This window comes from Hippocampus bargibanti, linkage group LG11 (genome assembly GCF_051943395.1).
Source record: "Hippocampus bargibanti isolate YZ-2025 linkage group LG11, ASM5194339v1, whole genome shotgun sequence".
Classification (NCBI taxonomy): domain Eukaryota; kingdom Metazoa; phylum Chordata; class Actinopteri; order Syngnathiformes; family Syngnathidae; genus Hippocampus; species Hippocampus bargibanti.
In genome coordinates, this window is record NC_142744.1 from 3961936 (window position 1) to 3982874 (window position 20939).

The window sequence follows — 20939 nt, forward strand, 5'->3', positions numbered from 1 at the left end:
TCACAGTAGAGGTATTCATTGTGGATACAAGTGTCATCCTGGTTTTTTTACGACATCCAAAAGTGAAAAACTGGCAGGGGTTGGTCATCCCCAGTCTATGTTTGTACAAGCAAAATAAAACAAAACTATCACGTTCCAAGAATAAGCTTCCTTTAAAATAAAATGTTAATTGTATTGTGAATAGTAAAAAAGTGCATCAAAATAGATTTTTTTTTAACAACTGATGACAGTTTAGTACACAGGTGTCAAAGTCAAGGCCCGGGGGCCAAATCCGGCCCGCCACATCATTTTATTCGGCCCGCGGAAGCAAATCAAGCATTTCAATGCCATGATGCCAAACCAAAATTTTAAATTGTCCCATGTAAAGCACAATAACGATCATTATTCTTTATTTCAAATTTGAAAACTAGTTATTCATTAATTTGTTGAGCGTTCTGTATGTGATATGTAGAGGAGATGAAACATTATAATGTTTTTCCCAAATTCAAAATGCCAAAGTGCCAAAAAAATGAGTTAGACACCCGTGGTTTAGTTTAATAATTGTCTTCCAGTGCAAATACATCCAGCAGGTTTTGTCTGCAGGAAGAAGAAAAAAAAAAGTGAAACAGACTGAAGTGAGTGTTGAGCGATGCACGATGGCAGAATTTTAAACGGCACATAAATTTGGGCTGGAGGAAGACAGGAAAAAAAAAATCCACGGTGGATGCACCGTCGGCGTTTTGGTGGTGGTGATTAATGGGTGCACTTTGGCCAGCGGGAGTCTTGTAAATCTTATACATGACGCCCCTCACAAACTTGGTCGAAACAAATATCATGGTGGATATCAAAGGAATAAATCATTGAGTAGTTGTTAGCCTGCAGACGTCACGCTTCCAGAAATGTAACGGAGCTGGAACGATGCCTGGGCGAGACTCGCCCCTCCTGTGTTGTGTTTAGAGCAACTTCAACCTGAATGTTATGAAATCAATCACTGCTATTCCCGAAGAAAAAAAAAAAAAAAAAAAAAAAACGGCAATTGAAAAGCATGATGCGGAGCACCATTCCCGAATTAGTTCGGGTTTTGTTTGCAGCATTTGGCTTTTGTAACATTTTGTGTTGTGGTTAAATGAAGCAGACAATGGACAGAAACAAAAAGCCTTATCTACATGAGAGCTGGGATTTGCCAAAAATGTTGCTTTATTCAAGCTGTGACTTGTTTGCTGTCTGTTAGCTATCTATTGGTTAGCTAGCTAAATATCTAACTATCTATTAGAAGAATTCGATTGCTAGCTAATAGCCAATAGACAGTTAAAATGTTGGTTTATTCAAACTGTAACTTGTTTGCTGTCTGTTAGTGGCCTGTTGGCTGTCTATTGGCTATTAGCTAGTTAACAATCTAGCTATCAATTAGATAGCTACTGTAGCTAGCTAATTTGCCTATTGGCTATTAGCTAGCTAACAATCTAGCTATCTATTAGATAGCTACTGTAGCTAGCTAATAGCCAATAGACAATTAAAAATGTTGGTTTATTCAAACTGTAACTTGTTTGCTGTCTGTTAGCTGCCTGTTGGCCGTCTATTGGCTATTAGCTAGCTAACTATCTAGCTATCTATAAGCTACTGTAGCTAGCTATAATAATAATAATAATAATAATAATAATAATCATCATCATCATCATCATCATAACTGTAGCTAGATAATAGCCAATAGACAGTTAAAAATGTTGGTTTATTCAAACTGTCACTTGTTTGCTGTGTTAGCTGCCTGTTGGCTGTCTATTGGCTAATAGCTAGCTAGCTAACTATCTATTAGATAGATACTGTAGCTAGCTAATAGCCAATAGACATAGAAAATGTTGGTTTATTCAAGCTGTAACTTGTTTGTTGTCTGTGAGCTGCCTATTGGCTGTCTATTGGCTATTAGCTAGATAGCTAGCTAATAGCTACCTACTATATAACCAGCTAGCTTTCTATCTATTTGAGTTACTGACGGGTTGAGTGAACGTTGGCGCGTGTGGCTGCCACTGCTTACCCACAGAAAAACTTGTCCTGTGACTGTAAAGTGACCTTGAGAATTTTGAAAAGTGCTTCCAAATTAAATGTATTATTATTATTATTATTATTATTATTATTATTATTATTATGTACAGCCACCCCCACTTTCAATGCAGATAACCCTAGAGCCAAGTAAGCTCAAAATAAATGTTTTTTTTTTTTTTTTAATGAAAGAGTCTAAGGTTTGTAACGCTATATTGAATGTTTATGTATTCCCAAAACTCAGTATTCTGTGGCTCCTTCAATTTGAGTGAAAATGACAAAAACCCTGGCGCTGGAGTGGACATTTTTTGCACATTGTCTGGCAGTGAATGAGTGAACACAGGATGAGTTAATTCTTCACCAAAATGCCACAAAAGGGCAGTGAGGCGCTACTTGTTGTCAAAATGAAGCACCTCAATTCACTTCACCAAAGTTTAATTGATACCAAGGTACCAGAAGATGGTATCAAAGCAACACTTATTGATTTTGTGTTTTTTTTTGTGCTTTACTATACTCATTATTTTTCCTTTTAATATAAGGCAGGGCTAAACGATGGCATTCCGCGGCGGCAGTCATACCGGAGCTCTGTTCGGTGCTGGCTTCCGGGTCGGTGGCCATGCTGAAGCGCTGGCTGTCGTCCGTACTGGACTGCCTGGCGTCCGAGAGGCTGCCGAACTTGGCCTGGCCAACCGAAGAGGCAGAATCGTCCGTCAGGGTTACCAGCGTCTGCACATCCTGCTCTTCCTCCTTGCCCCGGGAAAGCGAGGCCTCTGCGGAGCTGGCGCTGAGCATGGTGAGGTCAGCCAGGCTGCCATCCGGGTGAACCAGTCTGGTGGACACGTTGGTGATTAGGACATACAAGGAGCCATAAAGCATATTTTATTGCCGTTACGTTATGCACTTATGAAGACGTTCTATGGCTTTATGTGTTTACAACTTCATATTCATTTCGGTTAATTATTATTTTTTGAAAAGAATCACATGTTTACGTGTTGTTATTTTTGTTGTCTGTCGCGCCAACAAAAACGAATATGTTTCTATTTAGTATATAAATATATACAATGACACCTCAACTTACGAACTTATTTGGTTCCCAGACAGAGTGTGTAAGGCGAAAAGTGTGTATCTCAAAAAAAAAAAAATCCCATAGGAAACCATTAAAATGGGAATAATCCGTTCCCGGGTTTCCATAAAATATAGTTTTTAACTGAATAAGCCTTAAAACTACACACAACATACCTTATTCTATGCATAATAAATGTACTATTGTATTGTAATGAAAGAAATTCACTGCATTGTATCATAAAGTCACTTTATTTACATTTGTGATGGTCATTTATGGCTTGATGGAATGGCGTTGGAGGTCAAAGGGAATTGCTGTTTGGAAAGAGAGGCGCATTACATGACGACTGTAATTAAAGAAATAAACTGTGCTGTAAAATAAAGTTTTATTTACCTTTTTAATGGTCGTCGATGGCTTATGGAAGGAGAGTCACCTTCCATAAGGACTGTTGGTAACTTAACCTCCGGTGCTGTTTGGTCGTGTGCTTCCGCCGAAGATCACTCCGCCAGCCGTGGTGGGTGTGTATTATGAAAATAGTGCTTATTATAGGGTTTAATTTTCATAAATTTGACGTTTGTAAGACAAAAAGTTTGTAAGTTGAGGTGTTTGTAAGTTGAGGTCTCACTGTAGTATATATTTCACTGTATATAAAACCGTTTTCATACATTGTATGTGTGGCTTACATATGGAAAACGTTTGAAAACACCATTCATTGGTGGTGCGCCTTATACTTCGATATGCCTTATACAGCGGAAAATACAATACTCCTTTCATCAAACTGCCATTTTCGTCCTCATGAGCTCATAAACAAGACAGCGCATACACACACACACACTCGAGCCGATCCTCCAAGAGCCTCCAGTGCAGTCAGTCGTTCACTCTTTTTTTTTTTTTTTAGGTAAAGTGATGCTACATTGCAACAGGCAAAGCGGTGCAACATTCCCTATGCATTTTTTTTAAATGCAAAAATCTAATTAGATTTTTGGGGTTTACACTTGATCAGAGGGTGGGGACTTAGCCGCATGTCAATCACAGGCAACTGTGCTATTGATTTTTTTTTTGTTTCATGAGGATGCTCACACTTACTTGTGTTGACTTATTTTTTGCTTGATGCTGCTCGGGATAATAACGTCGCACAGAGTGAGAAGAGAAAATTGACAATGACAACAGACTGAATGTTGGGACAGAATCATGACGTGTTTGGGGGCTTTAGTTGTCAGGCTTCAAGTCATTTTAGGGTCCAAGCATGCTCATCCATATGGAGCTTAAAAAAAAAAAAAAGAGGATACATGTGTTTCCACAATCTGGGCTACAAGCACAATGGAAGTGACCTTCTAACTGGAACAGGAAAAATATTTGTGTCTGTCCAAATCACAGGAGAGTTGTGTTATCGCGGGGGCATGTGGTAACAAGGATGAGACGGGCATCATTAAAGGGGAAAGACAGGTCGGAAGAAAGGAACAGTGGTGAGAAAAAATATTCAGGTCATCAGACGGGAAAGAAGAAACAGAAAGCAGAGACGTTATCGAAAATGCTAAAGTAGGAACGGATCAGGGACTATCACTGCAAAATCGGACATTCTCCAACTTCTGATCGGATTGGAACATGTAACAATTCAATTTGTTTTTTCCAAATTAAAAAACAATCAAATTCGAATAGTTTTTTGTATACCCCTAATTAGTATTTATGAATCTGCCACAAACATCTGTAAATATTCAATTGTGGTGATCAATTTACAGACGCTCCCTAACTTACGCTTCAGTGCTATATTTTGTATGGAATGTATGTTTAAGGCTTATATCAGTACGTTTATGTTGCAAATTTCCCCGTTGCGGGACGATTAAAGGCTTTCTGACTCTGATTTAAGGTTTATATAAGTATGTTTAAAGGACAATCGACGTCTCCGGACAAGTTGTGTCCATAATTAAAATAAAATGTCTTCAAATGACTTCTACATAGCTATATTTTACGTTTTAAGACTCACGCTGAATATTCCGAAAGTCTTGTTTTTGAGTTGGTGACGAGTCCTCACGTTGCGTCACTGAAGGAACGCCCCTGACCGAAAAAAGGACACATTGTAGCAGTCCTTCCATCACGTCAATGCATTTTGCTGTACTTTGTTTGCTCTGAAAATTTCGTGTAGCACCAAAAAGAGAGCGACAAAGCTCAGTGTAAGGAATTAATTAGCCTGTGGAAACGGCCTGATTAATTCCTTACACGGAGCTTTGTCTCCATTTTCTGCCTCTTTATGGTGCTACATTTCCCGCCCCCAGATACCTCAAAATGGCACGGAATAAATTCTTTAATCGATTGCAAACATGTATGCTTTCCTCTTCAGAACTATTTGACTCATATTCATAACTGGATGAGTAACAAGAAAGCATATTCTCTGAATCTGAAGCCATTGTTTTGATTCTCGAGCAAGGCTTGGGGTGACGTCACGAACAAGGGGGCGGGACCTTCTAAAACTGACCACTTCCGGGTTCATTTTTTTGCAGATTTTGGACACTTTAAGTCATTTTCATTGGTGTTTTGCATTTGACTAAAAATATCAGACTGCGTGTTTTGGGTATTTTAGATGCTATAAAACGTTTTTTCTGATGTCGGTTGTCCTTTAAGGCTTGTATAAGTAACCTGTATTGGTTCGTAATTAAAAAAAAAACATTTAATAAAATATATGCTCTATAAAGATACTTCAGTTTTTTATTTGTTCAAAAAAGTTTAAATCATCTAATAAATGTTGTTCCACTTCACGATTGTGTCACACTTGTTGATTCTTGACCAAAAAAAAAAAAAAATCATATATTTATGTTTGAAGCCTAAAATGTGGCGAAATGTTGCAAGATTCAAGGAGGCCGAATACTTTTGCAAGGCACTCTGTATGTACATGTACAACTGGAGAGAATACTACACATGTTACTACAAAAATGTTCGAATGTACCGTTGTTCGTAACTCGAATGTTCGTAAGTAGGGTAGCGTCTGTATTTACCGATAGGTCCGACCTCATAAACACCCAAGTGGGGCCATTTCCTACTTCCCACTTGACTTGAGGATTAATTACATCAAGCTAAGTAATACGATGAGCTTTGGGAACAGGTGAGATACGCGAGTGTGGAAGGATCCAGGTCAGGGGGTACAAGGAGAGAACTGAAGTACTTGAGAGGTGAATTGGGAGGATGCTGATGGATGCCAGAGGAAGGGAGCCTCTTACCCACCTATTCATGATCAGATAGACGCGCCCGCTGACTTTAGCGTGGCTGCGACAGGAGGAAGGTGGGCGGCACAGAAAGTGATTACAGCAAGGCACACAAACAGAAGAAAAATAAACACACACACACACACACACACACACACGCACACACACGCACACACACACACAGGAAAAAAAGACAACACAACAATAACACACCACTGACTGACACATATTACAACAAAGCATATGTTGCCGTGCTTGAAACAGTATAATGTCAACCACACATACAGTAAAGTCTCGTTATATCGATATCGGATATATCGATAGTCCCGGTTATATCGATACTATTTCTATGCACGCACGGAGAAAATTACATGCAAACAGGGTCCGATATATCGATAGTCCCGGTTATATCGATATTTTTTCGGACTCCCTTGAATATCGATATCACGAGACTTTACTGTATATGTAAAATATGTCATATGATGGACACCACAGGTCGTTTGAGCAATTTTTCACCATACATGAAAATCACAAAGTTGCCATCTTGCTTTTTATCTATCTAGCTAGCTTGCTATTTGCTATTTATTAGCTATCTAGCTAGCTACAGTATGTATTGGCTATCTAGCTAGCTATCTAATAGCTATGTATTAGCTTGCTTTCCATCTATTTGAGTTACTTCCGGATTGAGTGTACGCTGGCGCGTGTGGCTGCCCCTGCTCACCCAGCGAAAATCTTATCCTGTGACTGTAAAGTGACCGTGAGAGTTTTGAAAGGTGCTTAATGAAATTTATTTTTTTTAATTATTAATGCAGCTGTTCCTTGATGAAATAAAGTGGGTAAACTAGTAACCTGTGGACACGCTATCTCTCATTTCACTAGTTCACTCATGATTATCACCAGTCTGCACAATAGACATAAACAAAGTGATTAGAAATAATCCGTACAGTAAAAATAATGCCCTTGTACACATGCCAATGTCATAATTAGCATGTCAATGGCATTTTCAATGCCAAAATTGTTTTGAATAAATATATGGTGTTTATTTTGTTTTATGTTTCACTTGAAAGTAAATTTTAACCATAAAACAGCTTGTGTTGTTGTTTTTTTGTTTTTTTGTTTTTGGGGGGGATTGTTGACTCTTTGCCAAAGTGCTGCTGATTACAACCAGACAGAGATCAAATTTATTCTGGAATTGAAAAGCATGACGTGGAGCGCCATTCCCAAATCCGTTCGGGTTTTGGTTTTTCTTGCGGGTTGTTGCGATAAAGCGCTGGTCAGACCTCTGGCGATGTTTTTCTCTCCCACATTTGCCTTTTCTACAGCCACCCCCATTTCAAGCTCAGATAACTCCAGACCCATATAACTTGGGAATTAACTTTTTTTCTGATGAAACAAGAGAATCTAAGGTTTCGTACGCTGCGTTGGATGTTTATGTAGTCCTAAAAAAGTGTGTTGCAATTTGAGTGAAAATGACAAAAACCCTGGCACTGGAGTGGACACCTATTTGTACATTTTCTGGCAGTCAATGAGTTAATTATCTGCATGACAGGCAAACCGATTTAAAATTGACGACTCATCTCACCTGTAGATGGTGCTCTCCTCCTTAGCGACCACCGCCTGGAGGTCTGTGAGCTGCAGGAAGCGCTCGTGAAAGTAGTGCAAGTGCAGGATGCACACCAGCAGGAAGGAGGTGGGGATGAAGATCCTGGTGAATAGCTCGGCCACAGAAAATTTCTCCAGGCCCAAATCCTTGAAACTACACGGGGGGGGAATAAATACAGTGAGACCTCAACTTACAAACTTTTTGTCTTACAAACATCAAATTTATGAAAATTAAACCTTATAATAAGCACTATTTTCATAATACACACCCACCACGACTGGCGGAGTGATCTTCGGCGGAAGCACACGACCGAACAGCACCAGAGGTTAAGTTACCAACAGTCCTTATGGAAGGTGACTCTCCTTCCATAAGCCATCAACGACCATCAAAAAGGTAAATAAAACTTTATTTTACAGCACAGTTTATTTCTTTAATTACAGTCGTCATGTAATGCGCCTCTCTTTCCAAACAGCAATTCCCTTTGACCTTCGACCTCCAACGCCATTCCATCAAGCCATAAATGACCATAACAAATGTAAATAAAGTGACTTTATGATACAATGCAGTGTATTTCTTTCATTACAATACAATAGCACATTTATTATACATAGAATAAGGTATGTTGTGTGTAGTTTTAAGGCTTATTTAGTTGAAAAGTATATTTCATGGAAACCCGGGAACGGATTATTCCCATTTTAATGGTTTCCTATGGGATTTTTTTTTTTTTGAGATACACACACTCTGTCTGGTTACCAATTAAGTTCATAAGTTGAGGTCTCACTGTATTCTACATGACTTTAATTCCAAGTGGCGATTGTGCGTCGCCGTGGAGTCAAAGTTAACCTCACCTGTCTGTGTTCTCGGCCGAGTCGGATCTGAACTGGAAGGTGTAAACAGCGATGAGGACCAGCATGGTGTACATCACCACAGACATCCAGAAGTACTTAAGGATTCTTCGCCACCATTCATAGTGCACCTGATAATGGGGGGACATGATGCGTTTAAGGGGTGGGCTACTTCATGGGAAGACATTGTAAGTGGAAATGTCGGGTCAATGACGCGGCAAGCTCACGTGAACGGAGTACAAACATTTTGGTTTTAGGGGGAGATTTGATTTCCAAGTGGTCAATATTTATGATACCGGAATACCGCTCAGCACATCCAGTTCATGCATTTATTGAATTTGTAATTTAGAAGGAGCAAACAACAAAGGCACAGTGATTCATTCATTCATGTATTTATTTATGTATTTATATATTTGTGTATTCATTTATTTATTTAAGCTCTTTATATGTGCCTTGCGATTGGGTGGCAAACAGTTCAGGAAAAGAAATGCGTTTTACATTCTTGAGCAATATATATTTATTCTTGAAGGATCTTTTTTTTCTCTGTAAACGTCACAAAGTTTTAATACACTCAAATTATAACTTGGATCATGGAAAAGAGTAATTGTACAGTCACAAAAAATTACACCTTTCTGTTCCAAATTAGGTAACTTTTCAAACAAGATAGATACTGTAGATAGCTAGTTTGCTAGCTAGTTAGATAGCCAGATAGCTAAATAGGGCGAGAGCGATAGAGAAATAGATACATAAGAAAAAGATAAAGAGCTAGCTAGGTAGATAGCTAGCTAGCTAGCTAGCTAGCTAGCTAGCTAGATAGATAGATAGATAGATAGATAGATAGATAGATAGATAGATTTTTTTTACATTGCTACTGTAAAATCTGGTATGTTGTCTTTAAACATATTGACTTAATTCTTGTCACATGACTATTTACTTGATGTAAAATTCCAATTTATTTTATTTTTTGAGTTTTCTGATAGGAGGTTAGCATACCTGATATAGCACCATGCAGGAGAGGAACATCATCATGTAGATGATTTTGTACATGACGATAGTACCCTCGAAGCTGACAAAGAAGAACATGCCTCCGCAGATATAAATCCAATACTTGACCAGCAGGGCCATCACCATGGTGCCCAGGACGTGCATGACATCCTTTTCGTCCTCGGGCTTACGCTCCTCTTCCTCTATAGAGAACACAGAGGGTTAATCACTCATTCATTCATTTGCAATGTCAGCACCTTTCAAAGTACCTTTTATTTTTTGGGCGTCCACCTGTATGCCTAAGAGACCCGCCTCTTCATCCTTTTGCTTTTCTGCCCTCTCAGTAAGCGTCTGTCTCAGTAGTAGCCAGAAGCTCAGCAGACACAACACCTGCAAGACACAATAAAAAAAAAAAAAAAAAAAAAAAGCATGAACTACCGTATGCATGCTCTAGACAACCACTTCAAGTAATTACTGGTAAATAAGTTGCGCAAGTAGTGTATTTTCTAGTGTATAAGGTGCACTGGAGTTCAAGGCGCAGCCGCACTGAATGGTATATTTTCAAACTTTTTCCATATATAAGGTGTACCGGACTATAAGGCACACCTTCAATGTATGAAATATATATTATATAATATATATTATATATAAATGCATTAAGTTAAGTTTTCTAAATATAAGGCACACACCGCATTATAAGGAACGCTAGCGCGTGTGGCTGCCGCTGCTCACCCACAGAAAAGCTTATCATGTGACTGTAAAGTGACCTTGAGCGTTTTGAAAGGCGCTTTTAAATAAAATGTATTATTATTATAAGGCGCTACAGTAGAGGCTGGCGTTACACAATACTTTTTCTCCAGGGGGAAATGGAGTCGGTGACTGCCGACAGTAATTATAATACTACTACTAATAGTAAGAATAATACTATTAATAATGATAATAATGACAATAATGATAATAATGATAGTTTGGGTTTGGATTTGCCTATATCAGTCTTGCAGTGAAAAAAATTACATTTGATTTGATACATTTGATTGTAATAATAATAATAATAATAATAATAATAACAATAATCTTTTCCTTTCAGATTTTCCCTTCAGGGGTCGCCAGAGTGAATCAGCGAATAATCATAATAATAATAATAATAATAATAATAATAATAATAATAATAATAATAATAATAATAATAAATTTCATTTATAAGCGCCTTTCAAAACTCTCAAGGACATTTTACAGTAGTTGCAAGATGTGTTGTGGCTCAATATGACTTTACATATACACTAAGGCACACGTGTGTATAAAGTTCAAGAAAATGAAGGCTTTTGGGTTCGCGTGATACAACGGAAATTACGGTAACTATTTCATGAGTAAAGAACGCAAGTTTGGAAGTGCTCCCCCATCTTGTGCGCTTGTTGTAGTCACCCTGGTGTATAAATAGCGCAACACTAGCGACATGTTGCGATATTTCACATTCGAGCTGAACGTCGCATTATAAAATGGAGGGGAAAGAAAATGTCGAATAATAAAGATCCCAAAACATAACCAACAAAGAACAAGCATCTTGCTTAGAAATCTCTCTCACATGATACAAATAAAACATTTTTTTTTTTTAAAAAGCTATAAAACCTTGGAAGAAATGGAGTGAAAGTGGTTATTCTTGGGCACGGAAAGTCCCGGCACTTGCGTGATGCCCTCAAAGCTGAAGAAGTATTGCAGGACAATCAAGAGGTTCCCGTAGGCCACCATGAAGGGAGACGACAACATGGCGTAGCGTCGACGGTCTCGGACCATCCACAGCATGCACGACCAGATGAGGAAGACGAAAGTGAGCCATGAGATGTACGTGATGCTCCACGCCTAAAAAAAAAAAAAAAAAAAAATGCAGCTTTTTTTTTTTTAATTACACTTTGGACATACATACGTTTCCAACTAACAAGCTATCTCACCATCATGGCGATAAGCGCGCAGATGTAGCTTTGCTTCATAATGAAGTGGAAGACCTTGACCACGGCGCCTACTCCTCGTTTTGTCAGGGAGTCCTCGCTTCCATCTGACTTGTCCTCACCTGACGGCGGTTCCCCGTCCTCATCAGGAAGATTCACTTGGTACGCGCCCGCGTCTTCCTTCTCTGCATAACAGACCGAGACACAACTTATCCCATTATTCGTCCGGTGAGAAAACATGGTCATTTACTCGTAGACTCACCTGTACAATGACCGATGGATCGGTCACCTTTATACTGAGGGGTGGCGTAAAGGTCCAGATAACGTGGACCGTTGTCAGTCAAGGTGAAGTCAAAGGATGTCCCGTTGGAGGTTAGCACAACCTGGGGGAGAAAAAGACAACACACATACAGTGGTCAGTATTTTCAAAGTAAAGGAAGCGGGATAAGTAAAAGGTCGCCATGGAATCGCACTAGATCGAAAATAAAAATAGATATAAATAAACAAATAGATTAACGCCTGTAACGGGCGGCATTTTCACAGCCGATGCATATGTGTAATTGTCGCTGCTTGGAATTGAAGCGGATTTACGTGGGACAAGAGATGTGAGAGTCTTTTTTTTGTTCAATGGATGAATGCTATAGCTTCGTATTTGCTTTCGACATTTAGCTTGTAGCAGACGTGCATATTTCACCAAGATGTCCCTGATCCATTGGTGAAAAGGACGCTTTGATCCTCTCCTCTTTCATCTAGAACTGCTTCATACAACAAAGAGGGTGCAGAAAGTGTTTTTTGTGTTATTTAGTTTTTTTGTCGTTGTTTTGACTTCAAGAGTGCTGCCTTTACAGCAGCTCCTGTATTTTGATGTTTCTACATCTTCCTTTCCTTTTCTCTTACTTTCATCACTTGGTTGCTGTAAAATGTAAATGTGTCCACTGAGAGACTAATAAAGGCTAATCCAATCAAATCCAAATACATGATAGTGTAAAATTAAGCACATATTTGATGCAAACATATTGATTATTTAATACAAAACTGACAGAAAAAAAAACGTAAACCTCATCTAAATTCGTTTTGTTCGGTAACATAAGAAAGATGGAGAAAAGAGGGCAAAGCAAGTAAAGGAGAGAAAATAAAGTGGGTAAGTAAAGTAGTGGAAGTGAAAAACGTAAATACAGTAAATAAAGCAATAAAAGAGAGAAAAATAATCATAATTAAAGTACAGTAAATTCATTTGCATATGTTACCTCAGTTGTACTAATGGCATCCTGAGTGCAGAGCAACTACAATAACAGGAGAAAAAAAAAGAGTAAATGAGACATGGTCGGTTCTGACTCCTTTGATATTATTAATTTACACTTGACAATCAATCATCTCATGAATGACCTGTTGGGGATAGGAACAAACAAAGAGTTGATCAAGTGCAGCGTGAACTTTGCCAAAAAGTGAGTCCTTATGTCGGATAAAGATAAACATTGAAGTGATCTTTATGCAGAAATTATTGATGAAATCAACGCACGTTTTTCTCATCTGTGCCTTGTCTGGATTCCCACCACATCTGCCTCTTCCTGTTGGCCGTGTTATTTGTCCTGTTTCCATCCGGCTCGTCTTCCTCGCACGCGTCTTCCTCATCGTCATCCTGAAACAACAAAGATAGAAGCTGGGCATGTTTCATCTTTTGATCGGATGCGTATCGAAAAACGGGAATCTCGGCAATGGGTTATTTGATGCCAATAGTCGAGTTGGGCAAGCAAATGTCCATATTGTTGGGCTATTAAAGGCTTTCTGATTCTGATTATAAGGTCTCTGAAAACTGCCGCTGTGCAGTAAAACGAAAAAAGAGCAACGTGACTGTCAAATCCTAAAATTATGCCGAAATTGCCACAACGAATCTGTAACACAAAACCTAGATTCCATGCACTTTAACGCCAAGTAATCCTGATTGAGTGCTGATACGACTGTTACGCCAATCTTGTGTGAAAGGGGGGCTTTGCTCGATCACTCTAGACCAGGGGTGTCAAAGTCATTTTTTGCCGCGGGCCACATTGTAATTATGGTTTCCTCTCGAGGGCCGTTATGAATTTGGGGAAGCCATTAGAATGTTTAAATCCCTTCAAATATTACATATAGAGCACACAGCAAATTAATGAATAACTTGTTTTCAAATCTGAAGTCAAGTATAATGACTTTTATTGTGGTTGACATCCAAAAATCTGAAATTTTGGCTCAGATTTTAGCAATCATCATGGAATTTAACAAGTTTGATTTGCTTTCGCGGGCCGAGAAAAAATGATGTGGCGGGCCGGATTTGGCCCGCGGGCCTTGACTTTGACACCTGTGCTCTAGACGGTACAAATGTTTTACGATCTAATAAAAATTGAATAAAAAATATCTGAGAAATTGTAAAAAGAATCGGTCATAAAAGAACACAAAGTCCATTTGATCTGATTATTGAAGACACGTGTCAACTGTGGATATATGTGCGCACAATATTTTTATCATCCGAATCTTCTAAAGTGAACACACACACACACACACACACACACACTAAAGGGATCAATACATGGATCCAGCAGTGGAAGGCTACCAGACGAGCACCATTACAGATCAGAGGAGGCAACGCATCAAGCTATGAAATCATTTTAAAAGAAGAAATTTGAATGTCAACAGTGAAACATCCCCGAGACTATATATTGTGTCGGGACACGGTGAAGACCTGGACTAACAAAATAGGTCATGTTACACTTCCTGGACATCAAACTTAATCCAAATAATTTTGTATAGCTGAAAATGGCTGCACTTTTTTCTTCCTATAAATGTCATGTGTCCCAATACATTTGCCCATGTAAAATATTTTATAATAATAATAATAATAATAATAATAATAATAATAGTAATAATATTTTTTTCTAGTTTTCTATTTTTATATATTTTCTATATTTTAACATTTTCACAATTTTATGTTTTTATATTTTCACAATTTTATATTTTCATATTCTTATATTATCATATTTTTCTTTTTTCTTTTTTATATTAATATTTCAATACTGTTATAATAGTTACTATTATTATTACAATTATTATTATTATTATCATTTATAATATTTATTATCATTTATATTTCAGTGTAATGATATGGAGATACGCAATACATTCATTATTAACTCATTCACTGCCAGATGATGTGCAAAAATGTATCCACTCCAGTACCAGTGTTTTTTGTCGTTTTCACTCAAATTCCAGGACTGACAGAATATTGGGTTTTAGGAAAAAGAAGAAAGAAGAGGACGACATAAACATTATATTCAGCGTAAGAAACCTTAGAATTTCTTCTTTCATCAGAAAAAAAATATTAATTCCTAAGTTATATGGTTCTGGAGGTATCTGAGCTTGAAATGGGGGCAGCTGTACAAAATAGAATACATATGGATTTATATAGCGCTTTAACAACAGCTGAAGCTGTAACAAAGCGCTAACATGGACAAAAGGTAAATGCTGCCCCTTTGTGGGAGAAAAAAAAAAAAACAGAGGTCTGACCAGCACTTTATCGACACCCCCGCAAGAAAAAAACAAAACCCGAACAAATTTGGGAACGGCACTGAATGAGTTAATGGTGTCCGCGGCGGTGCTTACGGTCAGCTGGTCGACAGGCTCCTGCAGCCAGAGGCGTATGAGCGTGGCGAGTGTGTAGTAAAGAAGCAGTAGCATGACAGGGTTGACAAAATGGTGCCACCTGCGCTTGGGGTGCACCATCAGCTTCCACGTGCGGCCGCAGTCGCTCTGAATGATGGGTGACATGCCAAAGTACCTACAGGAGAGGCACACGCAGTGAATGTAAAGTACATTTTCCTCCACACTTTTATGTAATCATGACCTATGCGATACTTTAAACTTGGCATCTTTACGTTAGGCGTGACATTCTGATTTTCATTTGATTTATAAATTGACTGTGACTAGAGGATAAAGAAGATACGCCTGTGAGTATTGTTACATAATCTGTCTCCATGTGTTGCAGCACCATTTGTGTAGATCAAAACACAATGCTAGGTCAAGGCTAAAAAAAATAAAATAATCACAGCGACGTGAATGCTAATTGAGAGTCCATATTCCTATGGAGTCGCACACTGTGTGTTAGCAGTCATTGTTAGCGTCAACGTCGTGCGATTGAGAATTTGAATTCAGGCTCTGGTCTTCTTGTTTGTCACTCCCATTATTTCTCCATTCTTGTGTGCGTTTTCAAAACATGAACACTGTAAATTGCACGCAAGTGTGAATGATTGTTCTTTTCAAAACATTTTGTATGCATGTAAATGTGCGGTCCAGATGTGAAACAATGTGGTTGTTATGACACAAACCACAGCGCAACAGATCATCTCCGGGCTTCATGCATAATACAACAACAAGCAGGATGCTTGTTGTAGAGCTCTTAAAAGCTCTGATCTACGTCCCTGCGCACAGCGTCGGTGAGCCTGATACATCCACCCTGCGGCTGGCTGCTTCTGTTGATGTTATGCTGCCTTCTTCCTGTCTCTAACAACAAGTAAAATATTTGTTGTGCTTTAAACAAGCTCCTGCGGGCTCCCCAAAATATTATGGTTTGTAATAAGGCTTAAGAGGCACTTTTGCATTCAGGAATGTGCTGCTTCCAGGTGGTTTATAGCGAATTAGCAAACGTTGCCCCTTTTATTGCTGTAACCTGAGTGTATTTTACAAATACAGACGCTCCCCAATTTATGAACGAGATACGTTCCGAACGGTGGTTCGTAAGGTGAATTTGTTCGTAAGTTGATTCAGTGCTATATTTTGTATGGAATGTATGTTTAACGCTTATATAAGTAAGCGTTAAGGTTTGTATAAGTATGTTTACGGCTTCTATAAGTAACCTGTATTGATTTATACTGAAAAATAAACATTTAATAACATATATGCTCTATAAAGATATCGATGAAAAGGTTTCTTCTGTTCTTATTTGAAGCTGTGACAGAGGTGGCGGTGCCAGACCTCTGCTTTGATATGTTATATCAGTATTCTCTCCAATTGGAGAGCATATTGCATATCTTCAAGTCCCATCACCAAACCCACCTATTTAAAATTGCATTTTCTGTGTAGCTCTCTTGTTTCTATTTGTAATTGTATTTTATTTATTGTATTCTATTTGTGATTGTATTTTATTTATTATCGTACCTAAGCTTGTCTGTGACTGTAAAGTGTCCTTGAGAGCTTTGATAGCCGCTAGAAAACTAAATGTATTATTATTTCTATTATTATAAATATTATTATGACTATTATTATTATTATTACTATTATTACTATGACTATTAGTATGACTATTATTACTATGACTACTATGACTATTATTACTATTATTACTATGACTATTATGACTATTACTACTATGACTATATGACTATTATTAATATGACTATTATTATTATTATTACTATGACTATTATTGTTATAATTATTACTATGACTATTATTATTATTACTATGACTATTATTATTATTATTATGACTATTACGATGACTATTACTATGACTATTATTACTATGACGATTATTACTATTACTAATATGACTACTATGACTATTACTACTATGACTACTATGACTATTATTACTATTATTATTAGTATTAGTATTATTATTATAATATAGTGCAGGGGTGTCAAAGTCATTTTTTGCCGCGGGCCACATTGTAGTCATGGTTTCCTCTCGAGGGCCGTTATGAATTTGGGGAACCCATTAGAATGTTTAAATCCCTTCAAATATTACATATAGAGCACACAGCAAATTAATGAATCGTGAACTCGTTTTCAAATCTGAAGTCAAGAATAATGACTTTTATTGTGGTTGACATCCAAAAATATGACATTTTGGCTCAGATTTTAGCAATCATCATGGAATTTAACAAGTTTGATTTGCTTTCGCGGGCCGACAAAAATGATGTGGTGGGCCGGATTTGGCCCGTGGGCCTTGACTTTGACACCTGTGTTATAGAGGGTACGACTATGAACCTGACCTGATGTATCCATCTTCCGGTGTGACTGACTCTTGAAAAAACTGGAACTGGTAGAGGTAGAGGACCACCAGGTGGCCGGCGCTGAAGATGGCCATCAGCACGCACATGCAGCTGAATAGCAATGCGTCAAAGGTGCGGCGCAGAGACCACCACGTGCACAGGAAAAGGAAAATGAAGAAGTATACGGCCGAGGTGAGGGAAGGAAGCATCATCCCTAGAAAAAATAACATAAAAAAACGCACACAACATGATGGATTGCACTTGAGGAGCTTTGGCGTGGAAAACAAGGGCTTACCTGTCATCCCTAACAAGATGGTGACCACCACCTTCCCCGCCGTGGTGATCAGGTTTCCGATAATCTCCTTCACTTTGGATGCCACCAGCGCCACAAGTCGTAGGACCTTCATCTTGGCGCTCTCCTTGGCTTCTTCCTCTTCCTCCCCCTCGCACGCGTCCGCCTCTTCGTCTTCCTCGGCCTCGTAGCCTCCGTCCGAGTCCTCGTCAAGCAAGATGTGATCTTCCAGGCTCAGTTTCTCATCGTCTTCCTTTGAGTGACAATGAAGAATTTGAGCATTCGGACTTGCTATACTTGAACCATGGCCTTATAACACGATGCCACGCACAACCCTGCTTCGAATTCCACCGTTTCCCCACAATTTCCAAAGAACGCCCCGCCCCACAAAAAAAGGTTTTTTTTGAGCGTTTGGTTTGACCGAGCACCAAACGTCAAATTCTCACTTGTTCCTCCGCTTGGAAATGAGCATTGTCCTGAGCCATGTCCTCGGGTGGTCTCTTCTGGACCAGACTGCGACACAGAAACCAGATGGCTCCGCCCACCATGCACATGCCAATATCCGGTACGAAGACCCGGATGCCGTTTCCCGCGTCGGCACCGATCACGCTTTGAAAAGACGAAAGGTAAAGAAAATGAGACAATCTGGAAAACATCAGCGAGAAAACAATAGCTCTTCACATGGGGAGTTTCCATTCATTCAAGTGTTGTTTTTTTGGAATGTACGCTGAATTCTTTGGTTTTTATGGACACTGACAGCTAATAATGAAGCAACGCCAACTGCTTTAAATGCATCGCTGTAAACAAGTGACTAATCACGAGAGGGAGGGGGGAAAAATACAGTAAAGTCTCGTTATATCGATATTCTCGGGAGTCGGAAAAAGTATCGATATAACCGGACTATCGATATATCCGATCCTGCAGCATGTACATTTTCTCCTTGCGTTCATAGAAATAGTATCGTAATAAGCAGTACTATCGATATAACCAATATCGATATAACGAGACTTACTTTGTGCAAATCCTGCAACATATATACAATGATACCTTGGCTTACGAACTTAATTGGTTCCCAGAAAGTGTGTAAGGTGAAAAGTGTGGATTCCAAACATTAATTTCTCATAGGAAACCATTACAATGAGAATAATCCGTTCCCAGGTCCCCATAAGACATAATATTCAACTAAATAAGCCTTGACACTACACACAATATACCTTATTTTATGGATAATAAATGTGCTATGGTATTGTGATTAAAGAAATAAACTGTACTGTATAATAACGTCGTCTCAGGGAGCTCTGGGTTGTACAACTTAGAAGTTGCGATATTGCAACAGCAACAGATGCAGGCAGACACTAGAAACTTCATTAATAGCTGGTTCCCTTGCTTCCATGTTCTCTTCAAATTGTACAGATGGCTTGTGCGGGTTATTTGTGGAGCCTGATGATGGGATATTTTGACCTTACAGTCTAAACTCTGCCCTTGAACTATCAATAAAGTTGAAACAAATGTCACAGTGTTTTATATCCATTTTCTCACCATTTCACATTTTTTTTTTTTTCCACTTTTGTTTTTTTGTCTCAAGCTTTGTCATCTTCTTTTCCTGTTTAACGTGCTCACAGCGTGCAACCCCCCCCCCCCCCCCGTTACCCCCTCCCTCCTCTATCATGGATCTTGACCAATCACGTGCGGCTTTAACCGAAGACTGGGGGCAGGGAATAGAGGACCAAAAAAAGTCGGCTGCCATATTCAGCTACTTGTTAGGAGAACCGGCTCGTTCGCGAACGCCACATCACTCATTGTGGCGCTCCGCGTGTTTCCCGACAAATAGTTCTTATGCCAAGATTATATTCTCGCGAATTAAACGTTCGTAAAGCGAAACGTTCGGTAGCTAAAGCGTTCGTAAGCCGAGGTATCACTGTAATCATAAGTACTTTTATTTTGGTAATCATTATAAATGAAATCAAGATGTTTGTATGTTGGGAGTGGGGTAACGACGAAAAACAAGACATTTATGCGTCAGCTACCGTAGTCGTGAACTTGGCGTGACATGCTGGGATTTGGGGGTGCCACTTAAAGGAGAATGTTTACGAGGCGTCATGATTGTTCCAAAATGACGAGCCGCTTTCCAAAAAACTTTTATTGCCGGCTTTTTAATCATATAAACGATTGTTCCTTTTTCCGTTTTATGACAAACGCAGCCTAAATAAAGTGTTGAGAATAAACCGAAACGTGCCATCCAACGGAAATATTTTTTCTTGATCATCAAATGTGATCTTATTATGTAACTAATCGAGAAAGTTCACATTAAGAATGTTAGAGGAGTCTGTGGGGTTTGTCCAAAAATATATTTACGGGTGGAAATACTTAAAGTTTATAGTTTGGATTTTAAATATATCTTTTGTGACACCGGGGGCTAAAACTTGAGGATAAAGCTTGAAGTAGCGATACATATATACTGTATTTTCCAGTGTATAAGGCGCACCAGAGTCCAGTGATACCTTAGCTTACGGACTTAATTGGTTCCCAGACAGAGTGTGTAAGGCGAAAAGTGAGTATCCCAAAAATGTATTTCCCATAGGAAACCATTAAAATGAGAATAATCCGTTCCCAGATCCCCATAAAACAATGTTCTACTTTAATTTTTTAAGGCTTAAAACTCCACAAAGTATATCTTATTTTCTATATAATAAATGTGCTATGATATATTGAGCCACAACAGGTCTCAGAATTACTGTCAGAAGCCACCAAATCCATTTTCTCCTGTAGACGAAGTGGTGCGGGACCCCAACCTCTACTGTAGCGCCTCTTATAATGCGGTGTGCCTTATATTTGGAAAACTTTTATAGATTTATGTATTATATTTGGAAAACTTTTTTCATTCATTGAAATATAGTCTGGTGCGCCTTATGTATGGAAAATGTTTGAAAATACACAATTCATTGGTGCTGCGCCTTATACTTTGGTGCGCCTT

At 38.7% G+C, this 20939-nt stretch overlaps 1 protein-coding gene across 1 annotated transcript in view; it reads right to left on the minus strand.

Moving 5' to 3' along the window:
* Positions 1–20939, minus strand: part of piezo2b (piezo-type mechanosensitive ion channel component 2b) — a 79146-nt gene that overhangs the window by 38019 nt on the left and 20188 nt on the right. The window contains exons 5-18 of the mRNA XM_089007492.1: positions 18412–18574; positions 17969–18218; positions 17674–17887; positions 15285–15459; positions 13171–13290; positions 12899–12934; positions 11914–12034; positions 11655–11836; positions 11335–11565; positions 9978–10098; positions 9718–9911; positions 8728–8855; positions 7859–8032; positions 2595–2845 (exon numbers count right to left, since the gene is read on the minus strand). Of these exons, the coding sequence (XP_088863618.1) occupies positions 2595–2845; positions 7859–8032; positions 8728–8855; positions 9718–9911; positions 9978–10098; positions 11335–11565; positions 11655–11836; positions 11914–12034; positions 12899–12934; positions 13171–13290; positions 15285–15459; positions 17674–17887; positions 17969–18218; positions 18412–18574 (2360 nt within the window). The remainder of the gene's footprint in view (positions 1–2594; positions 2846–7858; positions 8033–8727; positions 8856–9717; positions 9912–9977; positions 10099–11334; positions 11566–11654; positions 11837–11913; positions 12035–12898; positions 12935–13170; positions 13291–15284; positions 15460–17673; positions 17888–17968; positions 18219–18411; positions 18575–20939) is intronic.